This window comes from Drosophila suzukii, chromosome 3 (assembly GCF_043229965.1).
Source record: "Drosophila suzukii chromosome 3, CBGP_Dsuzu_IsoJpt1.0, whole genome shotgun sequence".
NCBI classification, from domain to species: domain Eukaryota; kingdom Metazoa; phylum Arthropoda; class Insecta; order Diptera; family Drosophilidae; genus Drosophila; species Drosophila suzukii.
In genome coordinates, this window is record NC_092082.1 from 18,261,812 (window position 1) to 18,275,150 (window position 13,339).

The 13,339-nt window shown below is 39.9% G+C and overlaps 1 protein-coding gene across 1 annotated transcript; it reads left to right on the forward strand.

Moving 5' to 3' along the window:
* The first annotated feature begins 12,740 nt into the window (after positions 1–12,740).
* LOC108005547 (accessory gland-specific peptide 70A-like) lies at positions 12,741–13,120 on the forward strand. The gene is made up of 2 exons (XM_017068841.4): positions 12,741–12,870; positions 12,925–13,120. The coding sequence occupies exons 1-2, from the start codon at positions 12,741–12,743 to the stop codon at positions 12,975–12,977; spliced, it is 183 nt and encodes a 60-aa protein (XP_016924330.3). The 3' UTR covers positions 12,978–13,120.
* The last annotated feature ends 219 nt before the right edge of the window (positions 13,121–13,339 follow it).

The following is a 13,339-nucleotide window of genomic DNA, read 5'->3' on the forward strand; positions in this document are numbered from 1 at the left end:
GGGAAGCGGTAATAAAATTCTCACTTCTAGATAGATTTTAGCATTGTCTCGCTTAGTGCAGATAATATGTCCGACTGTGAGATCCTGACGTCCTTTCCCACCTTCTAGTACGCCCCCCCAAAAGTCTGCCCGCCTGTCTGTGCGCTCGGATGTTGTTGTGAGTCATATTAAAAAGTAACGAGCAAAATATTATGAAGCCAGACAAAAGGCATTTCCGGCAGCAAAGGGCGGCATGGTATGGGGATCTCCTCCTATATTGGATTCACACGATGCAATGTTTTGTGAAGGATGCCAGCCAGCTTAACTCTTGTTCATTGCCCGTTGTTGTTTGACCGGCGAACACAAACCCCTCAGCAATCCCACCATCCCATCTATGCCAGTATTATATTGTGTTCTGGGCCCAGACAAGTCTGCATTGCCGCATGTACCATGTCCTGTCTCGTTTCCGAGGTTATCTCGTCCTTTGCCCGGGGCAGCTCACACAGCATTATTAATAACCATAACTCAAATCTATTGCCGCTTTACTGCTCATTGATTCTGTTTATGGCCATGATTTCGTCAGTTCTTTTTGTTTGCCCTCCCCTCTGCTGGGGCATTTTCAAAAGTTTTGATTTCACCGCAAAGGATGGGGCTTACGGCGAGGGAAGGGACGTCGAAATGGATTTGAGAACTTAAACGGGCTGGAGCACTTTCGTGAAGATTGTGGGCAGAGATACTTTGCTTTACAACTAAACTAACATTTATTTTCAAATTTAGTGAAATCCACAAAAATACAAAAAATATGTAGCTATAAAGCTCTAAAATCTTTCCAAAGATCTGGGCTGCAATCCAAATCACTTTAAATGCCATTTAAGGTGTCTAAAAGTATGCAACAAAATATTTTAAATTCAGAAGCACAAGGAATTTAATGAGAATAGCGATTCTGCTTAATTCACTGCGTACTTTTGGACACCTAAAATAATATTTAAAAGTGATTTCTGACTCATTTGTGTGGCACCCCCAATAATAATTCTAAATATATAAAGAAATTCAAAATAAATATGACATATAATTTGAAACTAGAAAGAGATCACGATAGAACTCTTTCTTTTCAAGCTTTCGACCAAGATGAAAATGCCTGCTGTCAGTATAGAGCCCAGATCGATTTCTGTGGTCCACCAAAACTATATTTCCCCTTTTTCGACCATTCCTCCGCTTTCCGTTACGGCTTATCACTCAAAGCTGGCACTTGTGAGATATCTCAGAAACGCCACCGCCAACTGGCCTTTTGCGGCAAGTTTTAATTGTGCTCATATCTCAAGAACTCTTCTGGATCGCTTCGCTGCTTGTGGCAAAGTTTGCATTTGGCCATTTGTGTGTGGGCCAAACTTTTTTGGGGCACATCCCCGCGCACACTCCCACACACACACACACTCCCTGGCAAATTGCTCAACAATCCATGTTGCCATTTTACAACACTTGGAATTTCTTTTGGACAATTCGCCTTTGGCTTAGACCCGCTCTGGATGTTGACTTTTACTTGGGCGCAGCGGAGCAGCGCTCGCTGGGCGTATAATTTCAACGCTCACTGTCGTAAATAGCCTGGCCACCGCCGAGAACGATGAGTATTTTCTTAATTTTCTTGCACTTCCTGCAGCCCGGCAAAAGTTTTCCCAGCTCTGCCAGCTAGAATCATCATCAGTAGCAGTAGAAGCAGCGGCAGCAGCTTTTCCGTTTGTCAGCTGACAGGGGGCTGGAAAAGGGTCTGGAAAACGGGGGACAAGCTCCGACATTAAAGTATTATGCAAGCGTATTAATGCACTCAACGGACACGGAGATAAGACAGACGGAACGGAATGAAAAGTGACCGGCTACACTGAGAAAAAAGAACATAGACGATGCTGTAGAAACTTATATCCTCAACTTCTGCTATATCTTAAATGCTATCTATAAAAATAAATTGGTATGTATAATATAATACAAACATACCTTAATTTTGTATACTATTTGCGAAACGGTTGAATAAGTATTGCAGTCTCTTTAACTTAGTTGTATTTATTAAGCCCCAATTTGTTAGATCCCTAACTTATTAAAAAATTTTACTATACTCCCTGGAATACTCCATTCGTTCCTATATTTTCTGAAAATGTCTATGTATGTTTATTATATCGTCTTAAAGTATTGTAGTAGGGTTCTATAGTTTTTTGTAGTATATTAAACCTTATTTGTAGAAATATAATTCTATTTTTTAATGATCCTCATCCTAGATATATTTTTCGTCTGTACAGAATAAGCTTGGAAGCAGGATGCTGCAGAAGGACAGCAGAGAAATGCCAAGCTGGAGCGAAAGTTTTCCACCAGCAGCAGTGGCAGGAAGCGTCTTATCCTGGCCCAAACTCTTGGCTTAGATATTAGCCCATCGTGGCTGATTCTGTAAAGGGAATGCATCATATTAAAAGCGTAAACAAGTTTATTAAAAATACAAGCGGTGGCTTTAAAACTTCCCATAATGCTATGAAGGTCTGTCTTAAATTGGTGGCCATAATCATTTGCGATTCGTCCCAGACGCGGGCCTAATTGAATTAGGCGTTAATTCTCCAGGGACCTCGACCCATGTAAAAGATCAAGTTGCTGTCTGGTCAAGACGGCTGTTGTCTGGCCTTCTGTATTGTGTAGCGGTGTCTTGTCAACTGTCAAAGTGAATGCTGACCCAACCCGCCCACAATTGTACATAAGTACACATGCACATATATCCCCATGCGCTTCGACAGGCTGTGTATTCCCAAATGCACTTCGATTTGACTCCTCGAGAAAAACAGTTAGGCATTTGAATAAGTTCCAGCAATAAAAATATATAAATCCAAAATTTCTATATATGTTTTGACGTATAAGTACCTTAAAAGCAATATTAGTTTATAATAGTTATAGATCTGTTCCTTGAACTTTGTTCATATTATATAAGGAATTGAAAAATTGCAAGGTCCCTTAAATTGTACATGTGGCATATGTTGAATAATAATTAATCAGACTATGTGGATTATAATTATCGGAATATGTTCATTATTATATAATCAGAATATGTGGATTATAATTATCGATTTAATCGTTTCCGGGAGGGATAAACCTTTGAAACAAGTATTACGTTGATGAAGAAGTGTACGGTACTAAAAAGAATTTCTGTATTATAGAAACAAAGAAAAGAAATTGTGGAAATCTCCCGTTTTTCGATTCGTAAATAACGTAAGACAGATAGAACCCCAAGAATTTGAGGATATCAGGCTTCAACAGGGCTTATTGAACCAAAGAGGAGCATATGTAGAAACAGGACCTCATCCCTTGACTCAAAAGCCTAGTTAATAAAGACGGCTTAAAGGAAAGCCGGGTAGACAAAAACCAATTGGATAATCCTGACCAACAGATCCACCCGGCATCCAGATAGTTTTCCTACGCAAGAATGAACTGTGAAATAAATAAAATTAACACTCTTTTTCTTGGGATATTAGTTATTTTGCGACAGGTGACGGCATGGACAACACATGTGATTTGATTAGAAAACCCGAACAGGACAGTCATTTATTTTACAGGCTGGATCTGCTATTTGGGCGTTTACTTCCACCGCCTGTCCACTTGACATATTTTTACGGTTGAAAAACTCGGATGGATCGGGCTCTCATTCATTCCTTGATTCGTTTATTCATTCATCAATCAGCGTACGCGACACAGCATGAAAAATGTCACTGAGGAAAGCATCAATGCGTGGACAGGGAGTGGGTTTGGACTCGATCTGCAGGATACCCAGGAAGATGGCCCGACTTCGGCAGGGAGTGCCATTACCTTTCTGGCTGCCAAGCGGAAGCTGCTCCTCGCCCGGCTTTTCCGCAGAGGGTATGGGAATCCCGGGGGAAAACTCTTTGCCACCCCCTCTCGATTGGCTTTTCTCCTTGCCGCTACCCATTTGGGCGATGCGTTGTGAAAATTGGCAAGTCACTTTTCAACATTTTCCGCGAGCCGTGAAGCAATCAATATTGATTGCATAATGAATGACAATCAGCGCTGCGCTTGACACTTGCCACCGAAGCATCGCGAGCCACCCACATTTCATATTTTTGCACTGAGAAAAATAACAGGAACTTGGCTTTAATGTAAAGTTATTTAAGTAAGCGTTGGGTTTCATATGAAATTGATTTATTTAATCAAATTACAAGCGAGTCATGATTTCTAAAATCACAATTTTCTTTAACGTAAATGGAACTATGATTTGAATAAAATATTTCTTTAACAATCAAATGTGGCTGGATATTATCTTTAAAATACTATCACAAAATGGAGTCTAAACACACTTAATTTTCAATATATTTTTGAAATAACTTATACAAATCCGTTTTATATTAGATACTAGATTATATTGTATTGGCAAAATTAACGGGTTACTAAACATTTTAATCTATATACCTTCTAATGACTTAATAAAACTAGGATATCTGAACTCTTGTGTAGATGTCAGATTTGGCTTTCCCGCAGTGCGGCGATTTCCCCTAAAGTGGGACATGTGTTGACCTGTGGCATTCTAATTGCGCTGGCTCTTTTCCGGGGTTCAATTGGCAGAAGCAGCCTAAAGCATTCCAGCGCCGGTGAAGATGATTCAATTGACATTCCCATTGCCATTGGGGGGATGGGATCCGATCCGGATGCTCCGCTCGTGGCGTTCATGTGAACGTCCGCAGGACGAAGGACGTCCAGTCAACCAAACCGACCAGTCAGCCACACAATGGCCGCCACTTGGCTGGTTGCTGTCATGGCCAACTTGGCCAACTTGGCCAACAATGATGGCGGTTCCAGTTCCTCTGGCCTCCTCTAACCCCCTTTGCCACCGTATCCCCCTTTTCCTCTGTCTACGCCACTGTTTTTGTTAACTTTTCGAGCTCAGTTCGCTGGATCTTCTGGTGTACGTGTGCACCGTTTTGGCCCGGCTCTTTTATTTCTCGGTGCCGTCCCTGTTTTGGCCTTATTTTGTTGCAGTTTGTTCTGTGTTTTGTTGGCTACCATTGCGCCATTTTAGCAGTTGATGTTACCTGCTGCCATTGCTGGTAATACTCTTTCAGGAAAAACAACGCTTCAGGGAGCTCACCTCAGCTTATCCAAGCTAAATAAGCTTAAATTATATATATTATATATTTAAGTAGATGAATTCGATCTGTAAAAATGTAACTTTTTTGTTTTGTAACTTTTTAGCAAAGGTTCATGATGTAAAAAAAAATATAGCACAAGTCGTAAAAATGTATGGCCATGACTTACAAATCGTATTTTGCATTTAAATATTTTTTAAAACAATAACAAACATATTTAAAAGCAAAAGGTAACAAACAAAGCCCAGTATTTTGTACTTCCATTATAAAATCAGAGTACTCCTGCCTCTAGTATAGCATTTTTTTGGTTATTTCTCGGTCCTGTCCTAGTTTAGTGTGTATGTGTCACTCAATAGCATTGAATTCGATGTGAGTGCCGAAGTCTGTGTTCCTGTTCTTGGGTTATTTTTTAAATTGAACATATTTCCGTTCGAAATATACGTTTTTTTTACCCCGCTCTGTTGCTCGCTGCCGTTCCATCAACGGGGTATTCATTTCCTGTTTGTTACGGTCGAGACTGGAAACTTTCTCGAGCGAACTGACCAAAAACTGAAGCATCCTTCTGCTTTATTGAGCTGGCAACTTTAAACCGAAACATTTGTTGATACACGGCATAAGATGGCAGAACTATTAGTCTGGTATTATGACAAAATCGTTTAAAATACGCACCTAAAACCTAAATGCAAACACTGCAAATTGCTTTATGCATGTTTAAAATCAATTAATTAAGCAAAATTCGATGGATTCACCTGGCCGAGTGTCCTTTTTTGCTCCTTGCTTTGTTGCGTTTAGTTGGGAAGCGACAAGAATGTGAATGTAAAGCAATTCCAATTTAATGAATTTCAGATTCCCTTTGTTGTCCACTACTATTATTTCGTTATTATTCTCACATGCTCTATTGCGTCGGGCACAAAGGCTTTGCCAGCAAATTATTTAAGCGAAATCAATTTTATTAACTTTTATTGAATTTTTCATTGGGTTCAGCCAATTAAACCTATGGCTTTTCCGCCTTTTTTATATAGTTCCGGTTATACTTTTTTCAGTCTGCCCTGTTTGGGTCTATCATTATTGTGGAGGGATGTTTCTGACAAGCGAAAGCCGATAATTGACAAAGTGCTGTTTTACAATGGCAAAAAGGTGCAAATGGAGAATCGAGATAAGGTCGTTCCGGAGTGAGGATCCACCGGATGTCTCGAAATGGGGTTTTAAAGGTAACAATTGATTTTAGGGTAGTCAAAGAAACTAATTTTATTTAGTTTTTTCAATATAAACCTATACAGAGTTTCTTGACATAAAATAGATACATTTTCCGTGGCTATTGAAAACATAAAACTTAATATCTGTATACTTCTGTGATAAGAAACATAATAAATTAGGAAGCTTTAAATGCAATATTAAAATTTATAAAATCAGTTATGGCAAGGTGTAAAATTCGAACTGCCATAGTCAGCGTTTTTATTACACGCACATACATTTATGTGCATTTTTTCACCTCTGACTCTTCTCCAGCATAAAATAAATATTTTAACAAGTGTTATTTTAATTGCGTGCAACTGCAGCATGCCCAACATTTCTGCGTTGCAACTTGTTGTTTTTGCCGCTGCTGTTATTTACCTTTGACTGTTGCTGTAATGCACACATGTCCGAGGGGTCAGAGGTCGGGGGCGGAGGCGGGCCATATAAGTATGGCGCTGACTGTATGCTGCGTGAGGTCGCATAACTTTCGGGCGGCAGGACATACCCAAACTCATGCCCTCGCATGAGGACCAAACCGAGGCTGAACCTTTTTATCTGATTAACGCGATGGCTGCGTAAAAATTCCCGCCATTCTGATTTAATTTGCTCAACTGGGGCCAAGGAAAAGTTTTCACTTTGTCACCTTGCTTTCCCAGCGCCGCGCGCTGCATAAATCAATTCAATTTGTAATAAATTTCAAAACTTTTCATTTTATATTAATTTTGATGCCAGCCAACGCCTGTCGTCGGCGCAGTTTGCCCTTCCTTTTTTGCCGCCACAAGAAATCAATTTAATTCTAATAAAATAAGTGAGGGGAAAGTTCCGCCGCCTTCTTCGGCTTTATGGCACACGGATAGAAAAGGATTTCCTTGGAAGTAAAACTAGAAAAAAATCAGGTATTCAACCTTATAATACATGCAACTAAATTTCTTAAGTGCCTTGTGTGCTGCTAAATTAATTCTTATAGATAGCCAAGTAAAAACTAAAAATTTTTTAAAAATCATGATCATAAAATAAAGATATAAAATATAATATATTATCATCAAGATTGTATTTACTATCTTTTTTTTTAAATTAAATTAATATTGGATTTATATTTGTGAACTTAAAGATTTTTAATAAATTTTTCCTGTGCAGCCAAGACGTTGTCTCTTTGGTCTCTTACCCTCGCATTTTGTGGAGCATATTTCTGCGGCCCACTTTTCCGCAATTTCCTTTGTCCTGCAGAGGTCCTTTCCCCGCCTTTTTTCCCAGATCCTGTTCCTGGCTGCAGCTTAACAAATTGACTTTCTCCGGCCGCGGTTCGCCTTAGTTTTCCTGCCCTTTTTATTCTCTGCACTGCATACTTACTTACTTTTTTATGATTATCGGCTGAGTTATTGCTGCAGGCAGCCAGGTCCTTTTTATGGCCCGTCTGGACGCATTGTCGTCACTTTGTCGACGAGGCGGGCAACCGGGCACATGATCATTTCCAGTGCCAATTCCTTCATCCTTCGCCAGGACTCACTGACAAATTAATTCGGCTTGATTTTGTGGCTGGGTGCGATGCAGAAACCCTGGCTGAGTGGCAGGGATAACAGGATATACATGCACTGGCAGTCGAGAGGCTTTGACAAATGATGTGTGATTATGCCGCACTCACTTTCGCCCACTCCACCTGCTTTCACCGAAACTATTTGCTTAGCTGCTGTGCACTTTCCCCTTGCCCGAGGAGCAACCAAGAAATGCAATCAATTTGCTCAACAATTTTTGTCATTTGTTAAATTGGAAATTGCCAGCTGCAGGCCTTTTGAATGCAAAATGGGGAGTGTGGGAGCTGGCGAATTCCTTTGGACATTTCGAGAATTCTCTTTGTCCTGAGCCTACCGACTGCAAGTCCTTTTGCCCATTTTGTTGATTGGTCGCCTTCAGGCCTTGAGAGCTCTGTGGAACTTTTGTTGATTTTTAATTGCGTCGATTTCTCCAGCATACAGCCACACCGAGAAGAAATAATTTATAACCCGGCTAAAGTCCTATAGCCCAGCCTCTTTGGCCAACTTTCGAGAGCTCATCTCGCATGCAATGGCCAAATAAAATACAGTCCGAGCTGTTTGCTCAGCTCCTTTGTGTCTGCCTTGCCAATTTGTGGCAGAGACAACGATTTGCGATTTTCAGTGGTGTTAATCCTGCGAATCCCTAACCGTACACTCAAAGCCACACCAATTAAAAGTGACGCCAAATTGGGTAGATCATTAAAAACTTAAACCTTATGGAGATAAAAGAGGTTTACTAGATAGCTTAAAGATTTTGATCTACCTTGCTTGACATTTGTTAAAAAATTAATCAAACTTTAGTTATTATTATTATTGTAATTTATAGAAAATGAGATAATATTAACATTCTTAAAGCATTTTTTACCTTTTCTGCCTTGCTAAATATTATTAATCAATCAATTGTAACAATTTTCTTAGTTATTATTAAATTTTGCACCTTTGTAACTAGCTTATTTACAAAAAAATAGATAATATAAACATTTTTGAACCATTTTTTTGAGAAACCTACTAGTTACTTTAGTCTGCCTTGCTAAAAATGACTAAATCTCTCCAGTTCCTTTGCTCATTTTAATTATTTTATTAGCACTGTGTACGTAATATAATAGTGCTTGCGCCCAAGGACCAAACGTGGCGAGGCAATCGCTTTATAGTCCTGGCCAGCACACATGCTCACGTTTTATTGAAGTGTTTAACTCATGACCAGACATTAACAACGTCTGGCGTCTCTCTCCTTTATCTTCCACTGGGCAATCAAAGCATTGTCCTTTTACGGCATCGCCCTCCCTGCTTTCTCCGCCCCCTTCGATGCCAGGATGCGAGTACAGTGAAAGCTGAAAGCACTTGGCTGCATCTTGGCTCATCATCAACGCCAAGTAATTGCCATTGCAGCACTCCATCGCAACCCGCATCCCCCAGATGCTCCGCAGCTCGAGATCTTTCGGGTTTTTGTGTGTTGTGGCATTTATGGTGCACTGGCGTAGTCCTTGCCGGATAAGGTGTCCTTGCTCGGAGTGACAATTAATAGAGCGCTTTATAGGAAGGGAGGGAAGGTAAAAAGGCCATCCTGAACAACACATTCATACTATTTAAAATTTAAGATTTCGGGAGCTAGGGAAAGTGGTATTATATTTCATTAAAATGTTTTAAAATTTTGTATTAGGATATATTTGTTTGTATCATATTTTTATCAAGATCATTGATTGCGCTGCTTTTAAGCAAGGTGAAAAAAGTGTTTCTACAAAATATTCCTGAATATTAAACATTTCTCTAGCTATGCGAATAGCTTGGTGTTGTGGCAACTTAAGGCTAAGCACATTTAATAGCCAAAGTGATTTCAATGTATACATGCTTTTAAAATAAGTTTTAATAATATTTGTAGACTCTAAGGCTCAGCACATTTATTTGTCATATTAATTTGAATGTTTTCTAAGCTAGACTTACGGCTGTTAGTGGAGCTTCACCTTCAACACTATTTAATATTTAAGTCAAGGGCTTCCATTAAATGCAAATCTTTTCTAGACTTAACGCAAGTATCATTTGATCATCTGCATATTTTCTGCCTGAATAGTCAGTCATCTCAACTAAGCCTCGACAAATATCGAAGGGCCCACGTCCCCGCCCACTTTTCCACCTTCGCATCTGCTCTTTTCTGCACTCGATGCCCTCCACTCCACTTCAATTCATTTAACTGTGTTAAATTAAATCACAAATCAAAAATCAATTACAGTTATTACAACGACTGCGACGATGTCTACGATTTCCAATCTCTAAACGAGCGCGATTTCCACCCCCGTTCGACTTTTCCGACCCCCAAACAGCTGCATCCCAAGTGGGGGGTTCCCCGGCAGGAGGAAGTTCCGGGTCCTGCGACTGGCATGGTGACCTCTATCTATATCTCTGGTCTCTGGCTACGGGTCTGATGCTGATTCCCACTCGGAGTCGGGAGTCGAGAGTCGCGGGAGTCGGGAGTCAGGGGTCCGGAGACTGGGTCTGCGGCTCCTTGGGCGCACATTCCTGCAATCTGTTCGAGCTGCCTTTCTGCCTTTCTGCCATTTGCTGGCTGGTTGGCTCACTGGCTGCCTGGCTGGCTGGCTGCCTTACTGCCTGTGACTTCTGGCCAAAGCTTCATCAATAATGATGTTATCGGTTGCACAGGCACACACCGAAGGCAACGAGGGCAGCACACGCTGCATATTTATTTAAAATTTTATGGGTTGTCCGGGCCGGGCCAAGATGAAGACTAGTTGGAAATGGAAATCGCTCGGCGGAGGAAGCAATTCCAACTGATTTTTAATTTCGATTTGATAAAGATTTTAATATTGTTAGCCGAAGATGGTGCGGCCAAACGGGGGGCAACATCAAATTAATGTAACGGATGTTGATTGCTCGACGAGCTAAAAGTGATTGCAGTTGGTAAAAAAACGTTGATTGATTTTCTCCCTTCTTTAACAGTTGATGGGGGGGATGGTAGTTGGAAAAGCGTTTAAATTAAAAGATTATTTAATTACTGGAAAAGGTTTCAATCTCTATTGCTTCTCTTGGCTAAATAAATGTAGATCAACTTCAGTTTAAAGATAAATTTATTGATTTCTTAAACAGTTCGGTAAAAGAGTAGGTGAATTAATTAGTGTAGGATCATAATCATACATTAGTGAATTTTTTAATTTTAGTGTTATCTACTAATCTCAATTTAAAGATGGAAACATAAAAATTGCATTAAAGTTGACCCAAATACATTATGGTAATTGTTTTTTGTACTTCTCTAGAAAAATGGAAACATTTGAAAGTACCCTATTTAGAGTAAGAAAAACCTTTTTCCAGCTTTCGCTCTGAAACTGTTTTCATTTCATTAATTAATTCAGCTTTACCTCGAATATCCTTTGTATAATTTTCTGGTTACCTCGGTTGTTTTCCTTATTTAATTTCGGTACGTTTCATCCTGAACCCTTTGAATTCCTCGCCCCGTTTTTGGGATTCCTCCAGTAGTTGACTTCTATCTCGGGGCCCCACCCTTCCGTTGTTAAGCCGTTTGCTTTGTCATTTTGTTGGAAATTAATTCCCGTTTATGTACATTCTGGCAGCTACTGATACTTTTTATTTCGGTGGTTGCAAATTTCATTTGGAACCAGTGCCGGGACCCCCAGTCCCGCTCATCCGCTGGCCCAAATCAACCCCGGAGCTCATCCGAGCTTCATTTGCCTGGAATGTAACCAGACAGTAACAAGTCCTGACTGGATTTTATGAGTTCTGGCTCAACTACAAATGGCAGCCATAACACTAAAGAATCCCCGCCCTATTCCTGCGGCGATGGATGTGAGTCCCCAACAGCTGCTGGCCAATTAGATTGAAAAGTTTTCCGGATGGGGGAAGGATAACAATTTACTCGTTCGAGTGGCTGGCTGCTTGATTAATTCCAGAGAAGGAAAGCCCCACTGGAACTGCATTGTCATTTGCATATCCGGAGTCAGGGTCGAATGTCGGTTGGGGCCCAGATTTTGTGGTTTTACTTTTCCGCATCATCAAATCGGAGCATGCAAAAAACATCATGACTGGCGTAATTTACACGCCAATGACTTTCGAATCGACTAAGTACACAGCCACGCACATATGATACATATATCCGTGCACTGATATGGATATGGACTGGGTCTCATCTTGGGCTAATCTTATCGGGCGTGGCACAGCTCATATAGCTTGGCAAAATCGCTTTAATATTGAAATTGCCAATTTTGATATTCATTAAATGTTGCGATGTTGAGCGAGAAAACGTGGAGGGGGCGTGGCGACAATGTGGCCCCTGTGCAAGGAAGCGTGCTTATCCTGCCATCGTCCCTGCTCCGGGGTGTGATACGTCGATGGGACGGGGGCAATCAAAATCCATAAACATCAATGTCGCTAAGCAGCGAAATCCATGCACTGAGGAAAGTTACGAGCCAACTGAGAAATATCAAGAGAACTAACCAATGTAATAATTGTAAAAATTCCAAGTATCCCATCATCTCTTTGTAATAATAAGATACTAGTACTGTAATACTATACTGTGTTATATGATCTACTAAATAAATACACTTTCTAAATTTTTTTATTCGGGACGTTTTACCATAATGTTACAGTACAGTACACAGGTATATTGTATTGATTTAAATGAATTAATATTCTATGATTTTTGAATTTGACGATTCGACGATTTTATAATTTGATGGATCGATGATTCGATGATTTAATGATTTGGTTATTTCATGAACCTGTCCTGTTTTTCAAGCTGTAGCTGCGGTAAAAATAAAAAAGCTTGACAAATCTTTAATCTTTTTATAACCCTTGTCAAATCGTTTAGCAACCTTTCAACAACTTAAACATCAGTAGAAAAATGAAGACCCTGGCATTACTTTCGATTCTTGTTTGCATAGTTAGGTTGGTCAAGACTTGGGAATGGCCATGGCAAGAAGGAAAGAGACCTTGGGAGAAACCGAAGAACCCGATTCCAAGCCCAAATCCTCGTAAGTTCCGCTTTGTCTGATATGGAGTCTTTGAACCAAACTTATTTGTTTCAGGTGATAAGTCATGCCGTCTTAATCTGGGTCCTGCTTGGGGCGGAAGATGCTAGGGGACTTTAAATATTATAAAGAATTACAGCTTCATTTTTTTATATCTGAAATTTTTAAAAAACCTCCAAAAAATTATTTTTTTTTACGTCACAAACGAAATAATATACCCGTCAAAATGGGAATAAAAATACATAAAGCAATACATATGGTGTTGGCCCAAACTGGCAAAATTTCAAAAGTAAATATAATTGTATACCTTTTTTTTGCAAGTGCATAAGTGGCCTCAAAAATTTTTACAGGGATCTCATTTCCGTTTTTTCTCAGACCCCATGCTAAAATTTTGTTCTCACGCATTTTATATTTAATTCCTTATCAAGGCATTTTCGACATTGCGGTTCATTATACAGAGAACCGAATACAT

Coding starts and splice junctions, on each gene's coding strand:
- LOC108005547 (XM_017068841.4), top strand. CDS start 12,741: ATGAAGACCCTGGCATTACTTTCGATTCTTGTTTGCATAGTTAGGTTG. Junction 12,871..12,924: donor GATTCCAAGCCCAAATCCTC/GTAAGTTCCGCT, acceptor TATTTGTTTCAG/GTGATAAGTCATGCCGTCTT.